This window comes from Mytilus edulis, chromosome 9 (assembly GCF_963676685.1).
Source record: "Mytilus edulis chromosome 9, xbMytEdul2.2, whole genome shotgun sequence".
NCBI lineage: Eukaryota > Metazoa > Mollusca > Bivalvia > Mytilida > Mytilidae > Mytilus > Mytilus edulis.
This window is the reverse complement of record NC_092352.1, coordinates 10654816-10682613: the sequence shown is the minus strand read 5'-3', so window position 1 is coordinate 10682613 and position 27798 is coordinate 10654816. Positions and strand designations below refer to the sequence as shown.

Below are 27798 nucleotides of genomic sequence, written 5' to 3'. Positions count from 1 at the left end.
AATGGTTTTAAATCTTTGTACTTCTATGTAAAATTTCAACTCTTGTACAATTGAAGATATTTGAAAGCTTGCATTCTAACAATAAATTACAATGTAAAAATGAAATGACAAATTTAAATTATTTATTTTTTACAACTAAAGTTTTTAATACAACAAATAATATGTGTAGGCTTGGTTATCTTACATGAGTGTTGTTTATTTTCCGAATAGTGTTTATTTCAGCCCACTTTTCCAGCAATCCGTCTCCGTATGAACCACCATTTATAGCCCATTCATATACTCCTATTGCATCTATTGCTTCCGATCTGTCTTCGATATCGGGGTCATACATAGCAGCAATGGTCACTATGAGCTGAAATTAATATCAAACGTCTGCTGTGATAGATAGGTAAACAATTAGTGAATTAAATAGTTTTATTAACCCATGTTATACGTGTCCAGTTTTATCATACACGATGTGCACGACACGTTTTTTTTTATATATATTCGCGAGTTTGATGCAACATGTGTAAAAAGTTCAGTGCTCAAGGCATCATATAATCAACGTAGGCAAGGCAAGAACATTCATAAATATTTATTAATATTGAACAAACAAATCAACACTTTTAGAATTAAAAAAAGTCTTATTTCGAATTTGACAAAAAGGCATCAGAATCAAAATGTAAGCAACTATAGGTGACAGAACCGACTTAGAATACCATACCACAAAGTCAGCTTTTAAAGATATAATGTTAAACAATTTAACCGAGAAAACAAACGGCCTGAATTACAGTCTTGTATATCCGCTCATGATTTTCTTGATAGAGGGCTGTTGCTCTTTTGCCTATTTCGCTTTCTTATTCCCTATCGTCAGTTTGCTATTTTTTGCCCGGATATCACCATTCCTTCTCTTTACCCATAAATAATAAAAACCTTTTGAATTTCTATTTTCACATCGATAGAACCAGTTATAGGGTAACTCGGTATAACGGTTACACCATTGCTGCTGATGGCTTGGAAACATACATCATCAGCACACAGTTTTATAGTAAATCTGTATGTCAAACCAGGCTGTAGATCTAACTCATTCACTATCACATGACTTTGACTTCCTATGTAACTGAAGTCTCTGTACCGTATCCACATATCTACAAAAATATAGTGAGAGGTTCACTGTATACAATTATATATAATATTTTGGAGTATAATGAAAAGGAACAATATAAAGTCATTGTGCTTTTACATAAATTATCTCTTTATTTGAAAAGATGACAGAGTTTGCAATAAATAAAGGCAACAGTAGTATACCGCTGTTCGAATTGCAACAATAATGTATTTCTTAACAAATCCAATAAATACCTCCCACTGGAGATCGTTGTTCAATGCTCCAATATGCGTTTCTAACAATTTGTTTTAGTTTGTCGTCCGGAATTTTCCACTTAGCCGAAAGAGTTGTAGTCGATATTTGGTAATCTATATCGGTTTCGCATCTAGAAATTATATCCTGTGAAAAAGAAAATAATGTAAAACAATTAAAATATTTTTATAGACTGGTAACGTTATTGGTAAGTTTTATACACAATTTTCAATAAAGAAATTTAGTTGTTGGAGTTCGTATCTCAATTCCACGTGTTCTATGTAGTGCTATGTCGACTATAACGTGTCTTTTCACCAGTGTTGGCTTAATATCTTGATCTTGTTTACAAAAAGAGGGACGAAAGATACCAAAGGGACAGTCAAACTCATAAATCTAAAACAAACTGACAACGCCATGGCTAAAAATGAAAAAGACAAACAGAAAAACAATAGTACACATGACACAACATAGAAAACTAAAGAATAAACAACACGAACCCCACCAAAAACTAGGGGTGATCTCAGGTGCTCCGGAAGGGTAAGCAGATCCTGCTCCACATGCGGCACCCGTCGTGTTGCTTATGTGATTACAAATCCGGTAAATAGTCTAATTCGGTAGGTCAAATTCATGAAAGGGAAGGGGATTGTAGTTACGACGTGAGGAACATATCCGATATCATTTGTGAAATGGTTATTCCATAACGGTCAACCAACTCGTGATGGCGTCCGTAAAATTTACGAAGGGATGATTTCAACTTCACCATTTGGAACTCTTGATTTAATAGCTTCCTTGTGAGCAGTAACCCTCTATCAAGAAAATCATGATAGGAAATGCAAGCACGGGAATATCGTATCAATTGAGAGATATATACCCCGTATGCAGGTGCTGCTGGAATGTTGCTACTTAGAAATGGAAAGTTCACAATTGGAAAGCTGAAATCATCTCTTTTGTCGTAAAGTTTTGTCTTCAACCGACCCTCATTGTCAATTTCTAGATGTAAGTCAAGATATGAAGCTGACTTAACTGTATCTGTAGTATCCTTTATCTCCAATTCGATGGGATAGATGCGTTTACAATATTGCCACAGAAGAAAGGCTGTATTCAATGATCTTTGACAAACGTTACGATTTCAACTTCCTAATTATTGATATATCTCACTTTTTACTTCATGTCGTGCATTTTCCCAATATACAGACTTGTATGAAAGGGTCTTTATGTTCTAATTACACCCAAAAAAATCAGGCGAATGTCTCAACTAACATGCGACATGTGTTCTCTGTATTAATATTAGATCATGAAATACTCGAAAAGACGTCTGATCTAGAAATTACTGCTTGTATCTTACATTCTTATACCCGATTGTGCCAATTTTATAATGACTGGTTTTGAATTTGCATAGCTGTCGATACCTGCTATTTATGAGACTCTTACCTTATACACAAACCTGGTCGCGCTTCTTTCAAAATCATGCAATTCCATCATTTTTTTTTTTAATTTTACGTTTATTTATTTCTTTTTGATCCATGTATATTTTTCAATATATTATTATACAACTACTGGTATTTGGACAATATTGTCTGTTTTCATAAGACTCTGTTACTTTTTGGAGTGTCTTCTCCTTTTTCCCAGGTATTTATTTTAATTTTTTAGAAATTACATAACAAACATCATTTCAAAATGTTTTAGACTTACCCGTATATGATGACTCCCGTTTAAGACAACTGGGTCTAAAACAAAGCAATATATTATATTAAACTGACTTGCAAAAGTTTATAAAATTATTGTCATCCTTTTTTTTCAAAGATATTTATTGCAGTATGAAAATGTATAGTATGAACGATGAAATTATTTTTAAGTTAAAATATGCACTCACTGTCTATGTTGTTTAAAGTGTAATAATGAGAAGAAAATAGAAAGATATTCAGGTAGTCACATGTAAATATTAGAATTACAAACACAAACAATACCATCATTTAAAAAAACTATCAAAATTCGATTTCTATGGTACTATTGTGAATAATATTTCGTTTGTTGTCGAATATCTTAAAACAGGGCTTGACGCTTACTTTACTTGTGACCTCACCGTAGCAATATTAGTAATGGGGAATTTTAAACAGGAGTAAGTAAGAAAATAACACCTGAGCATAGAGACCCATCATTAATGGTTACTCCAGATATTTCTGTTGCATTGTTGATGAAAGTAATTCCGTCTGATGATTCCTTGATAGAACCAATTTTGGTAACAGCTTCCACGGTTACGTAGTATTTCTGAAAGTAAAATAAAATAGAAAATGGGAAAATATATTCGCATGTTTTCAAAATGAAGATATATTTCCAATATTCATAAACAAATGTAATTTTCTATTGAAAATTGGATTCAAGAACTAGAAAGAGCAAACCGAGTTGTTTCTAGAATTATGGTCTTTTTATAGTAATGGATAAAACAATTCAGTATCATAATATGTCTTCCTTGAGGTACCTGGTTATGTTTACTGAATGCTGGCTCCAGCTCTGTATTTACTTATACAACCCATCATTGTGTTATTGTGCTATGGTACATTTTTGTATTTTGTAATTCGTTTTTGCTTAGGTTATTTGTCTTTATGCATTTTTGGGGGGGTTTTTTGTTACATATTTGTTTGTTTTTATAGCCAAGGTTTACGCTTCAATCCACTCCTCTATCCCCTTGGCAGATTAAGCCAAATTTGTGATATCAATGTTGCGCCATCTATCGGTTGAAAACCATAATCTCGGAAAGCAAAGCTGACTGACTCTGATTCTAACACAATTTTGACCGCAGTACCTTTATTTTAGGCAATTTTACCTATTATGTCAGTTTGTTTTATTCACACATCGTTGTCAATATAATAGAATTCTATGCAACTTTTATACAATTGAGAGGTTCAGCTAGCTATCAGATTAAGACAATGCCTGTACCAAATCAGGATATGACAGTTGTTATCCATTTGTTTGATATGTTTTAGCTTTTGATTTTGCCATTTGATCACGGACTTTCCGATTTGAATTTGCCTAGGAGTAATTTTGTTATTTTATTTTTTGCATCTTTTGTGAACTTGAGTCCTTTGAAAAAAATGATTCAAACGACACAAGAAGCTGCATCATATAGTGTTCTTTTCCTCGGAATTATCACAAATGATGATTGCAACTTTCTAATTCAATAGCATACACTCAGCCCAATCGTATGGCGTTAACATTTCTCTACTCAATGAATACGTTACGCTCGTGCATATTGAGCCGGACTTTATTATAAGGAGCGTGCCACTTATATAAAAATAAGGCTAACAGAGTGATTATGTATAGTATCGTTTATTAGTTTAAGATATGTATGTGTCTCAACTCAGTAGCGATTTAGTTGGTGATCGGTAGATGATACCAGAACAGTCGCTTAATCTGTAACTTAATCGATTAATTTTGATACCCAAATGTGAAATTTAGTCTAAGTGTTGATTTCCATGGTTGGAGATGCATACATAGCAGGCGACTCCTGTTCAATCTGAGTATCCGGTTCTTGCGATTCACTACATTCTTTGTAGGATACATTGAATTGTCTTTGTAATCGATATATGATATTTTAGCTATAATACAATGATAACATACCTGAAAGTTTTTTAGCAGCAAGTTATCAAATACATGCTGATTGGTCGAACTGTCAATGTTAGTTTTTGTAGTAACATCACAGTTCCCTTTCACTGTTCCAACACAGACTTTATAATGTAAAGATAAGTGTGGATGGTAAAATCCTTTCCATTCTGCAGCCAGGGAATCAAACTTCACAGAAAAATCAATGTCAATAAGGTCCTGAATTAACAAATCATGAAATAATAAATGAAAGGAAACACATGGTTAACCACTGATATAATAAATATTTTGTTTATGGATATATTTATCGCATTAACCAGATTTCAATCATTAACAGAAAGGTTTAAAAAAAAAAAGCACAATTCGTTATTCTGATTTTGATTTAAATAATATGAGAAAAAAAATAATTAACATTGGATATAATATCTAAATTTTCAACAATGATATTGGTTATTACGCCTGTAAATTTAGGCATGATCAATGTTAACTATTTGATCCTTTAACAACACTTGATATACTTAAAGGTTGTCAATTTAACGGAGTTTTTTGCACATGTAGACTTCATAAAAAGATTCCAACCCTGACGGAGCTATTACCTTTAAAGAACTACCATTGCCACTGTATGGATTTATGTCATACACTATTCCAGCAGACGGTAACTGTATGTCGTGTGTATAAACTACTGATGTCTTAGTTATGGACAAACCAGCAAAATTTGTTACTTTAATGGTGACATAGTAATCGTGATGTCCGTGTAATGACCAGTCCAGTGACGTAGTGTCAATAGCTGTACAGTCAGGTGGTTCTGTCCTAATACATTTGGTGTTGTACTGTAGTGGACGATAAGAGATAACGTCTGTTCCGCTTGCAGAATGACCTAACGAAAATATGAGTTAATTGAGTAAGTTTAAAAATAAATATATTACATGCAGTTTCAATCATAGAAGTTTGTTTACAATACTTTGAAAGATTGTCATCAACTTATAGTATCAAAATTTTTGCATTTCTACCAAGTCACTATGAATCGAAGATGGTGTGTTTTCGTGCTTAAATTGTCTGATAGATTCCTTTTACCAAATAAAAACGATGCGAAAGATATCAAAGGGACATTCAAACTCATAAGTCAAAAATAAAGACATCGCTGTGGATGATAAAGAAAAAGACAAAGTCAAGAATAGTACACAACACATAATAAAGAAAAGAACAGAATGGTTTTTTTTTTCTTTTCGTATCATTCTTCATAATCGACAATTTATATGAACATTGACGTTCTTTTGGATAGATATAGGAAGATGTGGTGTGAGTGCCAATGAGACAACTCTCCATCCAAATAACAATTTAAAAAAGTAAACCATTATATTACCTTTATTATAAAAAAGGACTATCTGTAAATGATAAATCAGGTCAAAGATAACCTAGATTGCGGATAAGCGCTTTATGCAGCGGTCAAACATTGCCAATTATGGCTCCCGTATGAGACCATACCGCATTTAAACACGAAAATTAATAAAGGCGGATAATTATCCTCAATTATCTGGAATGTTCCATAATTGTCTGAACGCAGTAGCATAAGTTCGTATCTAATTTCTACGGATTGGGAATGGCTCGAAGAGGTCGACCAAGCACCCCGACAGTTAGGTGCTGCCTGTAACATTCGGGATACTCAGCCGATAATGTCTAGTCGGATTACAATCGGGACTATGTCGTCACAGATTCTGCTGTTTCGGATCAAAATCCTAACAAGTTCTGTGTTTTATGGACGGTGTCCTGTGCATCGGGAATGATGTGCACAAATCATTGCTGTTTTATTGCCGATTGAGTCCAGATTGCATCCATATCTTTTCGAATGCGAACCGTCTTTGCCGAAACCGTTCCGGAACAGTTCCGTTATTAGTACGAAATTCGGAAATGATACCCACGTCCGAGTCAGAAGTTGAAATCATCCCTTCGTAAATTTTACGGACGCCATCACGAGTTGGTTGACCGTTATGGAATAACCGTTTCACAAATGATATCGGATATGTTCCTTACGTCGTAACTACAACCCCCTTCCCTTTCATGAATGTGACCTACCGAATTAGACTATTTACCGGATTTGTAATCACATAAGCAACACGACGGGTGCCACATGTGGAGCAGGATCTGCTTACCCTTCCGGAGCACCTGAGATCACCCCTAGTTTTTTGTGGGGTTCGTGTTGTTTATTCTTTAGTTTTCTATGTTGTGTCATGTGTACTATTGTTTTTCTGTTTGTCTTTTTCATTTTTAGCCATGGCGTTGTCAGTTTGTTTTAGATTTATGAGTTTGACTGTCCCTTTGGTATCTTTCGTCCCTCTTTTCTTTTACAGAACACAATACGACTGATGTGAGACAAAACCGTTTGCAAGGATCGTGATAGGATTAGGTTCCTCTAGTACCTGATCATTCAAAATATGCCGAAGTAGTTTCTAATGGACTTCTTCTGTCAGCGTCGGTTCACCGTCTGGTCAATGTCTGAAGCCTGACGGTATAATCTAGACGCAGATTTTGGGAAAGATTCGATCGTTGTTAACCATATGAAAGATACAAATCCGATTACAATGGATTGGGATGAAGGGATTATCGGGCCAAATTCGCACAGAAACTCTAAAATATCGACGCTTTCTGAATAATATCTGATTGTTGTCGTGATTAAATATTTTTTTTACAAATTTTTTATTTTATGTTTGAATTTCCATCCACGATTCACAGGTTTTTTAAATATTTTATCAAGGACGGCAGTAAAAATCGTGAATGTGTGACCCCAGCTTAACAACTATTCTTTTTCTCTTGTCATGATGAAGTACATAAAAAACAATAGATGTTTTCACTGCTGTCAGATATCTTATGTTGCTGCAAATGTTCTTATTTTTCATACTAACCTAGTGCAAACTGATACGTAAGAGGATGGGGATCCTCTTCATCTGTGAATGCTGTTCTGGTCCAATTAGCAATAAGTGTTTCATCTTTGAGCTCCAAATTAATGTGTGAACCAGTAAAAACTGGAGCTGTTACGTCTATCACAACAGGACCATAACTCTATACAAATCAAATATTCAGAAATATAAGAAGAGTTTTTCCTAGATTAAAAACACTGATGTTCCCTATGATATAGATATGAAGATTTTTTAATAATAAGGATCAATTTTGTATGGTCTTAAAATACGATATGACATTTTCTTTACTGTAAATGAGTCATGCTAGTTTTTCATGTGGTATTATTACATGTACACATATTTGTCATAAGAAAATAAGTAAAAATCACAGAATTTGATGAGACTTTGAAAAGTGGGAGGTTTGGCGCTATACAAATAGGTTTAATCCACCATTTTCTACATTTGAAAATGCCTGTACCAAGTCAGGAATTTGATAGTTCTTGTCCATTCGTTTTTGATGGGTTTTGTCATTTGATTTTGCCATGTGATTATGGACTTTCCGATTAGATTTTCCTGTAAGTTCAGTATTTTTGTGATTTTACTTTTCACAAACATACTGAACTCCGACGAAAATTCAAGTAGAAAAGTCCCTCATCAAATGGCAAAATCAAAAGCTCAAACAGATCATACGAATGGATAACAACTGTCATATTCCTGACTTGGTACAGGTAACACATTACTGTACAAAATTGTAATCTTGCTAGTTAAAAAAATCTCAAGTTCTTTTTCTGCGACGTATAATGAAAGTATTTTGGGTCATTCTTTCTAGGTTACATGAGTTTTAAATTTTGGGAAAGAGAAAATATGAATATACAATGTATCTCTACGACTTTTGCTCGGTGATACTGAGTACCGAATTCCTAAACTATATCCAACTAATATAAAAGGTACTTTGCTATGTGAAAAAGTGATTTTTTAAATGCATCAGAGACTTATACTAAACACGCATGTATGTGTATTAACGATTACAGAATGTAACTGATGTTCGACTATGTAATCATTTATATTGAATGTGTATTTATTTATATTTGATCAGCTTATTGTTTACGTAAATAGTAAACGTATCAAAGTATCTGTTAATTACATTATATCATGTTACGGACTTCTATCTTGTTTCAGATAATTCTCTTTAAAAAAACGTTCAAAAGTTAACAACCCACATTGTGAAATGTGTGAAATTGTGCAAATATTTTTTTGAGAGAGCATTCGAATGTTGCTGGATAAGGACGACGAGTACACCATGAGAAATATTTCACCGAATTAACATCCGCAGCAAATACAAATGTTCGAATTGGTAAAATTATGTATGTTTGAAAAGTATAAATATAATATATTCACCTGAATACCATCGACATTGGCTTTACTGGTAGATCTTATGATGATGTAAAACAATGTCCCTTCAGTAAGGTCCGGATAATTAAGTCTGAAATGTCTATGGTGTTTGGTTGAGCGGAACGGTAAAATATCTGGAGCAGGATTATTTTTTGTAGATGAAAGTCCTATATGGTAGTCGTGAACAAATATATCGTCCATATTTGAATCCCATTGCATGCTTAGCTTGAAAGATTGATAAAAATATCTTAATAATTAATGATCAGAAAAACAAAATGCATAATGTTTGTGTTTGAAGACTAAAGTTGTCCAGACGGTATGTAAAACAAATGTGATTTTAAAGTTATCTCTCTTAAAAAAAAAAGTAATTTAATAACCATACAAACGAAATTTCTGATTTTCAAATGTTTTGACAGTTGGATAAATTTGCTATTGAAATGTATGACGTGCACTAAAAACGTGACCAACAGACAAACAACAGACTTCTATCTGTAAATTAACAGCACGAATCCCAGGTAAAAACAATGTGTGATATCAAATGCTCCGGAAGGTAAGTTATAAACAACTACAGGTTAAATCATTGACACTGTTAACGTTTGTTTTTTTTTGTGATCATGGCCATCACACTTACTATTAAATATTAAAACAAAATTTAAAAATCGGACCCCAAGGAACAAGTGATCCATGCTACGCCCGAAATGTAGACTATGTCAGCAAATAAGATTTAACATCGTTATGTGATCATTTCAACCCAGTTATTAAGAAAAGTCGAAATAAAGATGTACAAATATTTTTCCTTTACATATTTTTATTTGGTATGAGGGAGTGCCATGTAAAATTATATGATTCCAATATTTCAATTATGTGTATATACAGTTTTTACATTCATCAATCAAATCGTTCAGGTGAGATGAACCGTTTTTATTAAACGCATACCCAGCTTTCTCTTTTTTATTATTTCTAGACACTTCCAGTGGAAAGTAGAACTTTATTGAATTGGCTACGTTCGACTCTTTACAGTCATAAAGCTCGACATATGTTGCGGAATTCTACAGAACTGGCTTTTAATTGTTTGGCTTTGAGCATTTCTGATAAAGTTTAATGTAGAAAGCACTTTTGATGCACGAAATAGATATTGTTATATATGTAAAACGCTTCAAATATAATATGTAAATGTATACGAAACACAATAAAGGATTTTGCATTTAATCCTCATTCTGTACAATCCTGAATTATATAAAAGTCTTCTAGAGAACTTTAAGATGTGTTCCATGTGTAAACATGTATTTTCAAATTATCGTTAGTTCCAATTTAAACCTTTTTGAATATTTCACATAAAAAAAACCTCACCTGTGCTGTTCTTGAAAGAATTGATATAAACGGTGAAGATACTGTGGGTAAGTTTGAACAATCTATATCTATCGCATCTACTTCTGGTAACAATTGAATATCCTCTGTTATTGAAGTTATGTGGCTTAAAAATGCATTAGTTTAAAAAATGAAAACAACACTGTTAAGTAATTTCATGCGATCGCAGCGCTTATCTTTAAAATGGTTCTTTAAAGTTAAATATCAAACTTTATTTCAAGCATCATCACATAATATACAAAATGTTTGATGGACATTACATGTTCCTGTGTTTTTTTTTGGTTTTTTTTTTTGTCTTTTTTTATTTGTTTTATGTCTCTTCAAATTTATTTTTATGTATTGCATTTTCTTTTTTATGGCATTATGTATCTGAAAAGATACCATTAATTATCATGCAGATAAATTGGTTCCTTTAATGTAATTCTAATATAATTTTTCGAGTTTTCTGCTATAAAATCTCTTGTTTTTTATTTTGCTTCTTACCTGTCTTGATTCGAGCGCAACTGATGTATATTCATGTTCCTGGTATTTGTAATTAATTTTGAAGGTATGAAAATTTTTATATTCTGACAATAAGTATTGTCAATTATGAACAAAAATCAACTTGAACAAATCGCTGGTACATTGATAGCATACCTGCAAATAGAAGTATCGTTCACAACAATCCGAGAAAGATTTTCCCTAATAATCCACAGTCTATTGCTGGTGTCTTTGACAAGTATGGGACTAATTGTAGCCCCATCTAAAACAAAGTTTGTGACAGCTGGTGTGTCTGCCATTATAGTAACACCATCAGAACAAACAGAATCGGATGCTTCATTCGCATTGTTGATAGCTATTACTGTCATATAATATTTTCCCTCGTTTTTGGCGACGTAATTCGTAATTGTTTGATATGTCTCTGTCCCCTATGAAAAGCAATACAAATAGAACACCCGTCATTCAATAATATAAAATGTAACAGAAAACAGAAATTATACGTTGGTAAGCTAAGAGATATGTACCTTAAACCCGAAAATTAAGGGATTTTAAAAAATACCAATGTATCAAATTTTTGAATCTGACATGCATTTTAAGAATTGTCGTAAGTTTTCAACGCTTATATAATGACTGTAACAGATTGAAGTAAGCATTCAGAATACGACTAGGAAACAACTAAAAACATTATTTAACGATTTCAATAGTTTGTCATCAACTGAAAATTTAATTAATATTCAATTTGATAAAAAAAAATATATAATTTTAAGGTTTTAAACATCTTCATTACCGAACTGAACAAAGAATTAACACGACAGGTGCCGTATACGGTGCAGGAAATGCTTACCCTTCCGGAAAACCTGATTTCACTCCCGGTTTTTAGTGGAGTTCGTCTTGTTATTTATTTATAACTGTTGATGTAAATGTCCTTTGGTTTTTTGAGTCTTTGTTTACTCTTTGGTTTTTGATTGTTATTGTCTTATCAAGCTTAGTTAGAAGTTGGACGACGTATTTAAGAAATCCATAAAATCCCAGGTCTCACAAGGTTTGTTCATAAAATTGCGCATGTCCGTATATTAATGAAATTCTTTGATACTCGATATGTTCATAACTAACGCAACTAAGTATCCAGTTTAAACAGATAAAATTAATGACAAGATATATCAGACATTCTTACTTGATTATTTACAAAACGTAAAACTAATATGCTCATCAAAATTAAAAGATGAGGTATGATTGTCAAGTAATATTTGTACCTCAATGCTGGCAAATAAGTCTTCTTTTGTCCAACAATGGTCAGATACGACATATTTGTAATATTTTACTCCACTCTCTGGATCAAAGAATCCATTCCAATAGAAATTCAGGTAAAATTCCTGTTGAAAATCAACTTCTGGACTACCTGGTAATCCATCATGAACATCACCTGCTTGTGGTGGGCTTATGTCAATAGTTATCTGCAATAACGTAAAATATTGATTAGGATATGTCAATTTTAAGGCAGTTATAAAAAATATATTGGTTTCAAACGGAAAACGAGGACGTCGAAACATCAATACCATGAAATTAGCTATCCTTAACCACTTATAATTCAGGTCTAAAAAAAAGTAATAATCACAAAAATAATGTACTTAGAGGAAGATCAATTGGGAAAGTCCATAATCACATGGCAAAATCAAATAACAAAACGCATCAAAAACGAATGGACCAAAACTATCATATTCCTGACTTGGTACAGGCATTTTCAAATGTAGAAAATGGTGGATTACTTTTAAGTATTTTGTATTTTGTATTTCCTTGAATTGTATAGACAAGTTCGTCAATAAATATTAAACTATTGTCGAAAGGTACGACTCCCTGTATTTTCCCATGTGATTACATAGAGATTAATACATGGCCTTTTCCATATCAGCCTGAGTATCATCCCGAGACCCCCATATTAGCCTGAGACGGAGTCGAGGTGCTGATATGGGTCGGGGGATGATACCCAGGCTGATATGGATAAGGTCATGTATTAATCGCTTTATCATATACTTACGACAATACTTTTATGTAAGGCAAATAAACTAATGCAGTAACTAAAACACTCAAACATTTTATAAAGAAAATTAAAATTATGAATCAAATATACTATAGTTGTCCAACAACAGCATCATTAACTCCTTATATATTTATGGTAACATTTCCTATAGAGGCATTTTGAAACATTGAAAATTTGGAAGAGTTTTAAGATCATTACTACTCAATGTTTGTTGTACTATAAAATGATTCATAATTGTCAATGGCATTTGTTAGCAAGTATTAAACTATCCCCACAAAAGTTCCCGTAAATTTTGACGTCGTCACAAAAAACATCTGACGTCACAATGAAAAAGTAAACAACCGATACCGGAAACACCGAAAGTAACTTGCACGAGAGGCACTATTATGGGATTTGTGCACGAGATGCACCTGATATGGGTTATCAGCCCGGGTGGGAAATTATGGCTTGTGTACTTCCGCTCATTACACATATGCAAAAGCTATCATATCAATGCTAAGTATATGATAAATAATAATTATTAACCCCGGTCTCTTTCATTATTGTGTTTATTTAATTTTTTCAAATATTGCAATGTAATGTTACAGATGGTTTGTGCTGTTCAAAATATAGACTCTTGATAGAGTTTTAATTATACATGATGAACACTGTGTAAACATTACTGATTTATTTTATAAGATTGATTTATTTAACTTACTTTTTTCGTTAGAACTGATGAAAGCATGGCTTTATTGACAACTGTAATTTCTATAAAATATTCGGAGTCATGAACCCCTTTATCTTTCCCGGGAGTTAAACCAGCTCCGTTCACTATTTCCGGTTTAACATGAAAATGTCGGTGGAAACATCCATGATATATGGTACAATAGCAATCGGGTCCACGAGGAGATTTCTGATATTTGTGTTCACAAGAAGTCACATTCTGAAGAAAAAAAATCATGACGATTATAATTATCCATAATTTCCAGTGTCATTTCCTTGTTGACAAAAGGTTACATTGTATTTCTAATTTTCTGCGTACGTTCCATGGTTTTGACTTAACATCACCACATAAATAACAATTATGATCGCGACAGAGAGGTAAGAAAGAAACTAAATAAAGAATTCAGCAAAAATAAATTGAGAATGTAAATAAAATAAACTCATCAAATCTATAGTTTTTGTATGGTGTTAGGAGGACAGTTTTGATTTCCGTTTTTAAATTTATTTATGCTTCTCGGTACTCGAAATAGTTTTACTATCCCTTACTGTATTCTATCTTTTTCAGTTATATGATACAGGAAGAAAAGCAAAACATCTCTCAATACAAACTTTGAAAACGTAAATATAGGATATCAAGACATATAAGAATGATAGAAACTTGAAATAAGATTACTAATTGATATTACGGAAGCATCTCCTTGTGCCATCACATGCGAACTTCCATGGAGTACGTCAGATCCCGTGTAATTATCATAAACCTTCCAGTGTACACTGTATATACCACTATGATAATCATATGTATCCCATTCGAACCTTTAACAGAAATAAAATGATTATTGCTATATTTTACATTCATAAGTCTCCAAAGAGGATCTCATACGCATTTAATATAATAGCTACTTTAACATCAGTAAACTACTATTGCCTGTATTTAATATCATTTTAAGATCCTCAATTTGCTAGTATGCATGAATGTTTATTTTGAAATATATTACTGTGTGGATTACTGATATATTTCTCTGTCCTGAATGTTTCTGCATTTTTTGTACTGAGGAAAATGGCAGTTGTGATCTTATAGATCGTTTCTGTGTGTGTTGCATTGTCGTTGTTTTTGTTTTGTTCACTTCAGTGTTTCTGTTGTTTCGTTGTTTTCCTCTTACAGTTGATGTGTTTCCCTCGGTTTTAGTTTGAAACCAGGATTTGTTTTCTCTCTATCGGTTTATGACTTTCGAACAGTGGTAAAGTACTGTTGCCTTTATATATGGAATATCAGTCATGTAATATTTTATTTGATATACACAGATAAATATAGGATAAAAACCTACGTCATTAATGATAATTCTTCTAACCGATGAACAAATAATTCAGTTTTGTTGCCGTAGGATAACCAAAGGTTTTCTAATTCCGGATTAGAAATGTCTTTATAAATTGTTATTGAATCTTCTGCATATTCCCCAATAATGTCAGTAGCCTTTACGCTTATGTCCAGTTTTTGTCCATCTTCCCACGTGACGTACAAAATCTCCGATTCCTGTAAGATGTTTGGTACATCTGTATAATCTTGGAACGATTTAACATCAGGTCCTGACACTGTAAAGTTGATGTCAAACTTTATCACACCTAAAAATAAAACAAACAAAAGATTGTAAGTAAATCCATTTTTGTTCAAATTTCACATGGTTGTCACAAGATCTATCGCCGTCACAGTTTTCAAATAAAAAAAAATAAAAATCATAGCTCCTGGATTTTGGAAAGGAATAGAAATAACTTTAAAAATTAATTTTGTTTTATTTGACATTTGTTTATTTTTAAGAGAAACCTTGATAAATTCTACAATTATGTATTTAACGAAATCATTTACTACATATTTTACTATATGGCATATTTTACCTTAAACAAGCTAAACATTAATATAATGATTGAGTATTTGTCTATAAACATTGCAAATACATGTTTAGCATGACTGATACAATAACATTACTGTTTAGTTCGAAAAAAATAATAACCGTGATTACAAATGTACCTTTTATATTTGTAAACCAATCTACAGTTCGTCTTCCATATTTATCATCATAAGCGTCATCAACATGACTGTTGCTTTCTATTTTATGTAGCCATTTATATATATCATGTCTTTCATTTATAAATCGCCCAGGCCACGTGACATGAAGTAAACTGGATTCCGTAGTTACCCATTCATAATCTGTTTCCGATGTACTTTCGGTGACTATCATTCTGGTACCAGATGTTGTTTCCACAAATGAATTGTCGTCAAAGAAAAATAGAGATCTAGTGGATTTATAATTGCCGGCTTTGTCAAAAGCTGTTAGTATTATGGAATACATTCCTGGTGTTGTCACATTTAACTCACTCTGAAATGTGTATTTGTACATCATTAGTATCGTGCATGTTAAAATTTTGACCTACATTAATACCTTTTACAACACTTAAAATCAGATGCATGAGAACCATGGCATTAGAAACTTGCAACATTGAGACAAAATCCAATCCAGAGTTTTTACACGATATATTAAATTTTATGGTGAACTCATATAATTTCAGATATAAGTTCATAGTTGATTAACTATAACTCTATAATTTGTTATTTGTTTTTAAATATCAAGTCGGTTTAAAGCTCTACAGAGCTCATGTTTACTGCGTTAATTTTGTACATATCATGCCCGACTCTATATAAAATTTACTAATTTACTTACTAACAAATTTCTGATCATTTGTCAAATTATTAAGTATTTTCCATTGCCAAAACTTCCAACTTTGAGCTTTTATTGTTCTATAAAAAAGAGTGCATTGACCTGTTTAAATACTTGAGTTTTCAAAGAAAGAAAATTAAATAAAACAATTCGATTGAATCGATTCCATTTTCTTAAATGCGAAAAAAGTAACACTAAAGTGGACACCTAAACAACAAAGGTTAATCCCTTTATTCTCACCTCTAATACAGATGGCAAAGTTCTATTGGACGACTTTAACTTTTCTCCTTCCATTAGAAAGTCACCATAAGGTTGTAAATGAAAAACTTCATATTCGTATCCATCTACCCCGGCCAAATCATCACTCCACTGTTCCCATGAGAACGTTATTATTTTCTAAAATATTTTTTGATATATATTGAACATATATCGTATAACTAAGTCCTAATAATATATGAATAATGTTTTAAAATCTGTGATCTGCAAGTACTTAAGAAAAATCATTTTAACAGATGTCTTTAGAAAAAAATATCGTTTTAAATTTGGTCAATAATAGTAAGAAGATGTGGTATGAGTGCCAATAATACGACTCAAAATCCAAGCCAATATGCATAAAAATACTATAGGTCAAAGAACGGTCTTCAACACGGAGCCTTGCCTCATACCAAACACCAAGATATAAAGGGCCACACAATGATTGGTGTTAAATAAATAAAACAGGAAAACCAACAGTCTACTATATATAAAAAACGAAAATCAAGAAACACTTATTAACTTCACCAACAAACGACAATCACTGAACAACAGGCTTTCAGACTTGGGACAGGTGCGTACACATGCAGCGGGTTTAAATCATTCAACCTCACTTGATACAATAGTTTAATATTAATATTATTATTATGGTTATTAAAACTCTGAGAAAAATTCAAAACGGAAAATCCTTAATCAAATGGCAAAATCAAAAGCTTAAACACATCAAACGAATGGATAACAACTACCATATGTCTGACTTGGTACAGACATTTTCTTATGTAAAAAATGGTGGATTAAATCTGGTTTTATAGCTAGCTAAAACTCTCACTTTCATGAGTAAAGTGAAACTTTATAGGTAGCATACGATTAGTAGTATTCCTACTCTAGGCTAGACTAAGAATTCTTGGCTAAATATTTTAGAATAAATCACAAATCAACTCATGTTGCTCAACATTTCTAAAAGTAACCAATCTTTATGAACCATACCGCTATATTTTATATTCCGTATTTTTAAGTCCGCTAAAGTTTCATACTAATTTTTAAACAAAATTCATGTTTTTCCAAATACTTCTTTAATTTATGCAATTTATCCATAACAAATGTCAAAAGACGAATAAGTTAAACATTTAAGTTATTGTTTACCTGATCAGTAACATCTTGTAAATCTATAGGCGAAACAGTACAACTGGTTCCATGTAGCTGAAAACATGAATAATATGGCACTACATAATCCCATTGTACTGTGTAACTATTAGTTGTTGTCTGCCCTGAAAGGTAAGATTTAATTGTCGAGGATGTTTCTCTGTTAATGTACTTCAGAAAACCACCGTTTCTGACATAGATTGTATATACTAATCTGTAAGAGAAAAAATTGCTGAATGAGTGAAAACAAGAACAAATTATTGCAAGGTTTTTATTAATGGAAATAATGCAACGAATTAATTATTGATTATTGAGTATAGAAACAATAAGAGCTCGCATTCTGATATCTGACGTATATATCTGTATGCAAATAGTTCATCTCACATTTTTGTCCGTTTTTTTCAAAATAATAATAAATCCATTTAATAATCAATGAATTTACAATTGATGAACTAAACATGCTACAAACATTTCAAAAAGTCTAAAGATCGTTTAAACACATTCTTTATTTGGAAACCGCTTTTAGTTTTCTAATTCTCATTTATAACAACATTCGGCTGCTGATTTATTTTCTATCAGGAATTTTTGGAGGTCAACAAAATTTCTCCATTGGTAGACAAACGTGTATTGGACAAGATTTAAACAGAATAAAATTCTCTCCGTCGCCTCCTTACTTTAGACATTAAAGCAAGAACAAAACAAAGCTAGCAAATCTGTTTATGTATCCTGTTTAATACATATGAAGTTGATCTCTACCTATACATCCCGTCAATGTGTTATTTTTCTATGAACATTTTTGCATTCTTGTATTTGATTTTTTCGTTTGAGCTTTGTCTAGATGCTTTTTTTATATACATACGACGTGGCTCTGTACTTATACATCCCGTCATTGTGTTATTGCGCTATGGTACATTTTTGTAGTCTTGTCTTTAGTTTTTGCTAATGTGCTTTTCTTTATGTCTTTTTGTGCTTCTTAGTTACATATTTGTTTGTTTCAAAATTGATAAAGATTAAAACACAATGTTGACTGCTGTACCCCTATTTTTGACATGTATACCTATTATGTCTGTTTGTTTTGTTCGCACATCGTTGTCAATATATAAGAATTTGACGCGACTGTCATACAAGTGAGGTGTTTAGCTAGCTATAACACCAGGTTTAATCCACCATTTTCTACATAAGAAAATGCCTGTACCAAGTCAGGAATATGACAGTTGTTATCCATTCGTTTGATGTGCTTGAGTTTTTGATATTGTTATTTGATTAGGGACTTTCCTTTTTTAATTTCCTCAGAGTTCAGTATTTTTGTGATCTTACTTTTTACATAAAATCAAAACGCCCTCTAAACAATTTTCCGTTTAAATGTTCCAAAATATTGTTACATATGTAACGTTAATCCAAATTTAGTGATTCTCCAACAATTCAAATTTTATCTTAAATATTATAAAAAAAAATTGTCATCTATTTAGACAAGGTTATGAAGATTTTTTTTGTCAGTCTGTGCTGCTAAAATTACTATTATTTGATAAGTTCTTATTGGACTACAAAGTCTGGACGGCAAAAACTTGTTTAGTAGACTATCATGTAACAATATTCTTGATATTTAAAGGAATAAATAACTTACCTATCACTGTGACCGAATGTAGGAAGTGATACAGCACTGTTGTTGGTGTTTGTTCTTGAACATATGTAATTTGTTTTTATTGGGTTATCTTCCGTTGACGGACAGCTGAACGTGTGGGTACTTGTACCCGAGCCTGTAATTTGTTTCAAATGTAACAATTAAATCACAGTGACCCCTTTCTTGACATAATTCGATCGATAATCCATCTTTTAAAAAGTTCATTTGTTTTTATTTTTTTCTGCGACAATGATTTTTTAACAGAAATAACGCGTGAAGGGATAATGAAATACAAGTATGATTTATTTGGTCTGAGTGCTCTTTTTCATTTACGCTTCGATAAAAGAATGAACTAACACTTCTGTGCAAAAATATCATTTTTTAACACAGAATAACTTTATTATTAACAACCTTTTTGTTTACCTATTATATATTCTAGTTTCATTTGTCCATATACAATACCATAGTCAAAATCTGTCACAAAGTGAGTATTGCCAGTTGTGTCGTGTGGAGGTGGTGTACCGGAAGCTAAAAACTTTCCCCGAAATTCAATTTCCGCAGCATTAAGGCTGTTCTTGTTTGTAAATCTAACGGGTTGTGGTCCCGTGTCACTAGGATCCAATGGTGTTGTGATAGTTTCGTGTGACGGGTTGTGAAGTTTTATTTCCGCATAAAGAATTGTTGTTTTTTCTGTGACTACAAAAATAAGCACTTTTTATAATCTTAAGAATAGACATATATGTCGAAAATAAACTGGTAACGACAAAGCAGTAAAAAAGAAAAAAAAACATCAAAAGATAACAGTATACAAAACAATACATAGAAAATTAAAGATTGAGCAACAGGAATCCCACTAAAACCGGGGTTGATCTCAGGTGCTCATTTGACGGGCAACCCTGTTTTTATATGTATTTAATAAAAGAGGGACATAATAAAACATATGTTTAAACCTTGTGACTTCTTATTAATTTAATTTACATGCTAAAATAATAAAGAATGAAATTTAAGACAAAGTTCTGTCAGTAGACATTGAAATTTGCAAAGAACTAGATATAAGAAGAAGTAGTATTAGTTCTAATGAGACAAGTCTCCATCCAAGTCACAATTTGTAAAAGTAGATCATTATAGCAAGTTCGTATTATGGTCTTATTGGCGTGTATAATTTGCCAATTCAATAGATATCCCTTATATTGTTAAGCAACATAGGCGATGAAAAGTAGCCAATATTTGTGCTTTGAAAGGTGAGGACAAGACTATTATTATTTCTTCTTTGAAAGGAAAACATTAGAAAATGTCAAAGACTGTCGGGGTAATTACTTCAGCTTCATATTTTGTTACCTTCTAACACGGTCCAAATGTGTCTGCGGTAAAATGAGAGACAGGTTGGAAAAATGGTGTATGTAGTTTTGAAAAGCTGTGATATCGTAACTGAGTTAAACATATTCAATCACTCATGAATATCAAAACACGCGTTTGTTTACAGGGTGAATTACATGTCGACTTATTTGAAATATGAGACACAGACAACTTTTATTGTATTTTTGTCAAATCATGATTTATAAACTTATGTATCAAAGATTAGGATGATTTGATAACAAACCTGGTTGTGAACCTTAAAACGTCGCCTCCCAATGATATGCAGGATAATTCTGACTTCACCGGTAAACAGGTCATGAACGATTTATGCTTATCATATATAAGAAAGCGCGCGTCTGGCGTATTAAATTACAATCCTGGTACCTATTGTCATCATTTGATTCATCAGTTGCGCTCAGAAGGTCGAAATAGGTTACGGAATTTAGGAGCTTTCAAATCAAAAGTTCCAACAAGTGTGCCAGTTAGTCTTGACCCACCTTTGTCTGGGATTGAAAAACAATTTTTTTTTCAATGTATTTACAATTAGTAAACATGACCATGCCCATGATATTTTATGTAAGCACAGAATCAATTATAACTGATCTGGTGATACAATTACATTATTATTATATGAATCATTAAATACGTTATTTCACTCCGTACCTTCTTGGTTTATCTTGAGAGACCTTTCCCTTTTTATATGAAGTTTCTAAAAACAGTTCGCTGATTGTTTGAGGTGGTACCCAAAACCTTGACTAATATTAATTTGGCTCGTTTGATTTCCATAAAATTTTGACAAAATGTTTACTTTGACCTCTTAACAAAAATATAAAAATTTCAAAAAATTTGAACCAACCACTTTATCAGAAAAATTTGGTTGGTTATATAGCAGTTTGACAAACACCAATTTTGATCATTGAGAAGCTTTATATTTCCTTAACAAAACAAAATGATTGAAACGTTTAGCTGATTTTTAAAAGGTTATCTCCCTGTAGTGTTAGGTACCACCTTAATACAATATAAATCATTAAAAACATTGAAAAAATATAATGTATAAAGTACATTATCAAAAATCTAAATCTAAATATGTAATTGGTATAGTAGAAATAGTAAATATATCATACTTGTGTCGCACTGACTTCCTCCAAAACCAGATGTACAAGAACAGGTTTCTACTATTTCATTTGTACACTGTCCTGGGAAACATCTTGTACTGTCAGATCGCCAGGAACATGCCTCTAGTACCGAAATAAAAAAGGTGATTATTTACTATAGATATAACACGAACCAAAATATAAATGTTATTTTGTAATTCAATAAATCCAACAAAGCATAATTGTATGTCTTAAAACATGTCTTGCTCTTTTTTTTTTTAGAAAAAGGTAGTCTGTTATCATCAATAAAATGGTTCAACTTTTTTCATTGTCATTATCAATGATATATGTAAAAAGAAAGCGAAACAGCATTGATTTTATTCTATTGTCCAAACCAATTGATTGAAGGACAGGGGCAAGCAGTCTTTACTATATCAGAGCGAGTATTTATTAATTAATTTTGGTTAAGAAAGGTGTATTTAATATATGTACAGTATGTAATATATGCTTTCTTGGTTCTACAATTTTTCGACTCCTGTATCTTGGCATTTCACAAGGTCATGTTTTTCTCTGACTGTTTATGACCTCTTTACACCAAATCCATTGGTTACTAAATGTGTACTGATTGATAATTTAGTCTTAGATGAATGATTTGTTTGATTAGTTGTTATTCGCTTTGAAATAGCTACCAGTAAATGTGAGTACTATCAGATCTGTACTTAGTAACTTTTTGTTGTTGGGACGTTCAAGTACCCGGTCACGTCGGTTCTGTGTTTTAATAGGTATTTCTATTTGAATCCATCTGATGAGTAAAGCCTTTTCAATTGATTTTCAAATTACGTTCTTATTTTGTACTGTTACTCTACTGTCCCAGATTATGGGAGGATTGGGATCTCGGTAACATGTTTAACCCCGTCACATTGTGTATGTATGTGTCTGTCCAAAGACAGGAGCCTTTGTCTGTTGTCGTTTGTTTTTTTGTTACATATTTGTTTTACGTTCATTTTTTTTGTACATAATTAGGTCTTTTGTTTTCTCGTTTGAATTGTTTTACATTTGTGATTACGAGGCCTTTTGTACTGACTATGCGGTATGAGATTTGCTCATCGTTGAAGGCCGTACGTTGACATAAAGTTGTTAATTTCTGTGGTTGGTTTTTTTTTTGGTGTTTTGTGGAGATTTGTCTCATTGGCAATCATATCACATCTTCTTTTTTATATTTTGTGTCGTTTTTCTTACTTTTGTCTCATTTCAGTTAAAACAATGATATTTCTTTAAATATATATTTTGATGACTATGTTATAGAAATGGGAAGCTTTAAAAATAGGAATTGTCCGCTTAGATATGTAAAGTATGCACTTTTAGTTAGGATATTCTTCTTTAACACGTCGTGGTTTGATTAAATATATGCATATTTATGAACTAAATAATACAGCCACATCAACTGTCTTCTTTTTTACTTTTAGTTATATTAAGCTGAAATACAGAGGTATATTCGCAACACATCCTTTTCAATTGTTATAATAGCATACTCTCTACAGAGCAGATTGAATCCTAATAAACATGAACACAACGGACAATTAATGTAGATTTTCGCATGTTTTTACTTTGATTGTAATTTTTCATTTAATTTAATAGCATAATCTGTTGTTGTTTAAAGTAGAAACTGTATCTTATGCTTTTATTTAAATTTACTTTTACACTGCTTCTCCTGTCCGTCATAATGCCTTGTATACGCCCTCCAGTACAATTTGTCTACAATCTCATACTGACAGTACTCACAGCGATTGTCACTAGACGTCGTGCATCTTCTATGATTACAATTGTCTATCGATGGACAAACTGTCAAACAAATATACAAAAAGTACTATTTGAAATTAAACTCTTGAACTTAACAACTTACTACGATGGTAACGTATATGTGTGCTTTATCTCACAAAAATTCCGGAGAAAATATCTTGAATATTCATAGATGAGACCATCATATACGCATGTATAGTTTGTTGATGAGGAAATATTAGGAGAGTTGGTTTGTTTTGTTTTCATTGGAAATATGAATGTGTAACTTCATTGGAATACGTTGATTGTATTTCATTAAACAATATCAAAACAAACTTTAATTTGTGTTGTTTTTGTTTCTTTAGCTAATGCAATGTCAATTAATATATTTATGGACAAATGGCGCATGAGCTTTCGATAATATTGTAATAACATAATATTTATCGAATATAAAGTAGTGAATGCACGAGGATATTTATAGCCAAGGACGGAGACCATCATTTGAGTATCACGTTATTTGTGTACCAGAAGAAATATGTCTTTTGGTGAACAAGCCAGTTAGAAGACATTTGAAACTGACGGAATTTCAGATGAAGATGTAACAAATGCCGACCTGTTAATTATGTTGAAAACGAACATAAAGTGCATGGTCTTGCGAGTAAATTTATCGCAAAAAACCACTGTCTCTATCTAACACGGTATAGTAAGATAAGAACATGATGCTTTCCAAAGGTTGCCAGACACAATTTGAGTATAGTTCTTTACAAAAAGTAGACAATATTGAAAGAGCCAAAGAGTTCTTTGAAAACAAAAGGTCCGACAGAGCTTCAAGGCTCCATGAAGATTCTACACAAACGTAGCAAGCGGATCAGTATAGCCGACAAGTCGAAAAGTGCTTGACCACGGTTCAAGATTATCTCTCAGTTGAAATCACCAGTCATTATGAAGATGAAAAGACAATCTGAGCGAGGTAAAATAAAGAATAAAGTTGTTTTGATGGGGACAAAATAAAGAATAAAGTTGTTTTGATGGGAACAAAATAAAGTTGTTAAAGACCATCACTATCAAAAGAGCACCAAATCAAGGATATCATAGTATGCATATTTAGTTATTTTATATCAGTCAAGTTTCAAGTCGCCAATTTTCGCATCGAACACTTTTAGTTCAATAATTTTGCTATTTTACGTTTTCTTTTTGCTCAGTTCCCTCTCATATACATCTGATAAATAACCCCATACAGTACTACAAAAAATTGTTGAAATAAATAACAAAAGCGCACAACTTTACAATTGATAACCATTGAGGGGGACTCAAGCTCAATTTCACAAAACGGAGAAATGGCCGCGTTGAATATGGTTCAACCACTGTATATTTTATTCATGTAATGTTACTCTTATTAGCTTGGTGTCATATGTGTGTTCTGAGCCTTCATTCGATAATATGTGTAGCATTTGATAAAAATCCTCGCGTTAAGAGCACTTACTTAAGCACTTTCCACCATATTGATAAAATCCATCTTGGCAATTAGTACAGTAATTTGGTGAAGAACAGGTACCCCCTCCACTATTCCTTGAGCCTCCTCCTCTGTATATAATGCTGTCCGATGCATATGGTTCGTTACAGGCATTATTCAATATCGTTTTCCCATTGCATACAGCTGCAAAAAAAAATGTAACTCTGTATTCACACTGCGATTAGCATAATCAAAGTTTCAATTTTAAAATATAATAATATACAATAAAACTCGTTAACGTGATAATGTTATTTAAAAAGATGATTACTTATTGTCTTCACAGTCATCATTATTTCGCATTCATTGGATTCCATATTTTAGGTTCTCTATTTGCTTTTTCTTTAATGACTTCAGTTCGATTTTATTATTCTGTTTTCATAGGCCTTTTTTTATTTTAAGGAGCAAACATATACAAATTGTAAGGAAAGTGGTGTATAAAATATCTAATTTTTAAAATTGTTGATAAGTTTTTATTGATATTTAAGATTTTATTTTATATTGTTAACAGCAATATCAAATGATTAATAGTTGTCTTTGAAAGAGCTTTTGGTATCGTTTTAACCTCTGTCATACAATGACGGGAAATCGCAGTACTGCTTGTGGTTCACAGAATTTTGAAGGAATTGAAACATAGTAAGTCATTTTGTTGATAAACAGAAGCATACCCTGCATATTTTGTTTTTACTTTTCACTGATTCGATGTTTATGTATTCAATAGAACAATCACACAGTCTTTCTTTTAAATGATTACCGTGTACTATGATTTATTTTTATCTTCAACTATTAATATCGTGATTTCTAATGGAGTATAATATTTATTGTGAAATGCAAAAGTTATCATACGTTGATAAGTTTGATTTTGTTAGTTTTAATGGTTTTCCTCTTTTGTTTTAAATTTATACTTTTTCATTAAGAGCTGATATAAAGTTTGAATTCGCTAACAGTTATGACGCTTTGTTTGGCAGTATATGGAAGATTTGTTAGATAAAAATATATGCAAGATCAACACTTACGATAGCAATTACTATAGTGTTCATATCCTGGACAACAATATTCATCATAATGCTGGTGATATCTTCATGAAAACATATTATAAATCATAATACTATACATTATAACTGATCTGCAGATATAAAATATGAATTTCGACTGAACATGTTGTAAATGAGTGTAGTGATGATAGACGTACCTAATTTGACCTCCGAAGTTTAAATTGCAAAATTAGGTAAATTTTTCAAACCGTTTAAAACAAATGTTTATGTTATCTTTTGAACACTTTAGTACAGTAATGACATCTGCGTTGTCCATATAAAGTTATAAACACATTGAAATTTACATCTTTGACTGAAATGGCCATTTAACTACATTTTTTTTTGTGGGAAAATATAGACTTAACCGTATATGTCCCTTTTCTGCTGCCTGCGCTTCTCTTTTATGAGAAAATGTTTTGAAAATGTATTCGAAACAAACTAATGTATAATTACACTTTAAGTACTTGAATACTTATTCTCATAACATAAAGGTCCTAAATTTTCAAACCAAAAATGGTATTATGTCATTAACAGATTTGCTGTTTTCTAAAATTCTTATTACGACGTTAATAAAGTAGACCTCAAAAAGAACGACTTGCATTTTACAGACGTCCTGGTCAAAGATTCAAAGTTTCAAACTTGTAATGCTAATGTAGCAGATTTTCATTTCGTTTTTAAAGCAAGAAGTTCTATAGAAATTTTCATTTCGCAAATGACGTTTAATGATTGTGACCATATATACTGAACAACTCAAAAACCATATATAGTAGTTTCACAATTTCTTGTTTTGCTACCAAGGATTAGGTTCGATAAAACCTTCAAATTGACTACCTGAATTTTTTTTAATTCAGTATCATTATTAGGTATTTTTGACGTCATGAAAAGAACGCTTTATACGTATATCTTACCTCGTTCCAGTACACCTAAAAGCATTCCATATTCCACACTTATATTTATATCTTGATTCTACAGAGTAATAATGTCCACAAATAGATCTGAAATTAGTTCGAATAAATGTTTTTAAAAGTTAAACAAAATATTTTTCTATTAAATAGATAATATTATTGCTTAAAAATTATAACATCGAAGCTTTTTATTTGAACAATTGCAAATGATTTAGAGAATGAATATTACTTTAACGGGAGCGATAGAATACTGTGCTAATGAAAAAAAAAGGTGTTAAATTTAATCGTAGAAAAGGATGACAAAAAAATCAAATTTCGAAGATGAAAATTCAAATGCAAATAAAATTAAAATGTCAATTGTTCTTGAACAGTTGAGAGGTCTTTCCTTTTCGAAATGTAAAATACATGTTCCAATAGTCGTAGAATGCATTGAAAAGCTCTCAAACACACATAAAACCGTTAAAATATGACAAAAAACAACAAATTCGCTTTTTAGGACATGACCTAGACTTTTGACCTTGTAACCTTTGTAACCATTGGTCCACGATGTCATTTTAAAAGACTCCATGGGTCTGGGACCTTT

At 31.9% G+C, this 27798-nt stretch overlaps 1 protein-coding gene across 1 annotated transcript in view; it reads right to left on the bottom strand.

Moving 5' to 3' along the window:
* The window catches only part of LOC139489504 (uncharacterized), an 81515-nt gene that overhangs the window by 42748 nt on the left and 10969 nt on the right, over positions 1-27798 (bottom strand). Inside the window, exons 3-27 of the mRNA XM_071275987.1 lie at positions 27219-27305; positions 26293-26354; positions 25250-25423; positions 23683-23829; positions 22018-22131; positions 19961-20233; positions 19541-19673; positions 17917-18130; positions 16762-16917; positions 15834-16182; positions 15136-15430; positions 14497-14623; positions 13806-14030; positions 12324-12524; positions 11227-11498; positions 10573-10696; positions 9229-9447; positions 7837-7993; positions 5533-5813; positions 4955-5155; positions 3475-3604; positions 3029-3063; positions 1339-1483; positions 913-1127; positions 185-352 (exon numbers count right to left, since the gene is read on the bottom strand). Coding sequence (XP_071132088.1) covers positions 185-352; positions 913-1127; positions 1339-1483; positions 3029-3063; positions 3475-3604; positions 4955-5155; positions 5533-5813; positions 7837-7993; positions 9229-9447; positions 10573-10696; positions 11227-11498; positions 12324-12524; positions 13806-14030; positions 14497-14623; positions 15136-15430; positions 15834-16182; positions 16762-16917; positions 17917-18130; positions 19541-19673; positions 19961-20233; positions 22018-22131; positions 23683-23829; positions 25250-25423; positions 26293-26354; positions 27219-27305 — 4504 coding nt within the window. The remainder of the gene's footprint in view (positions 1-184; positions 353-912; positions 1128-1338; positions 1484-3028; positions 3064-3474; positions 3605-4954; positions 5156-5532; positions 5814-7836; positions 7994-9228; positions 9448-10572; positions 10697-11226; positions 11499-12323; positions 12525-13805; positions 14031-14496; positions 14624-15135; positions 15431-15833; positions 16183-16761; positions 16918-17916; positions 18131-19540; positions 19674-19960; positions 20234-22017; positions 22132-23682; positions 23830-25249; positions 25424-26292; positions 26355-27218; positions 27306-27798) is intronic.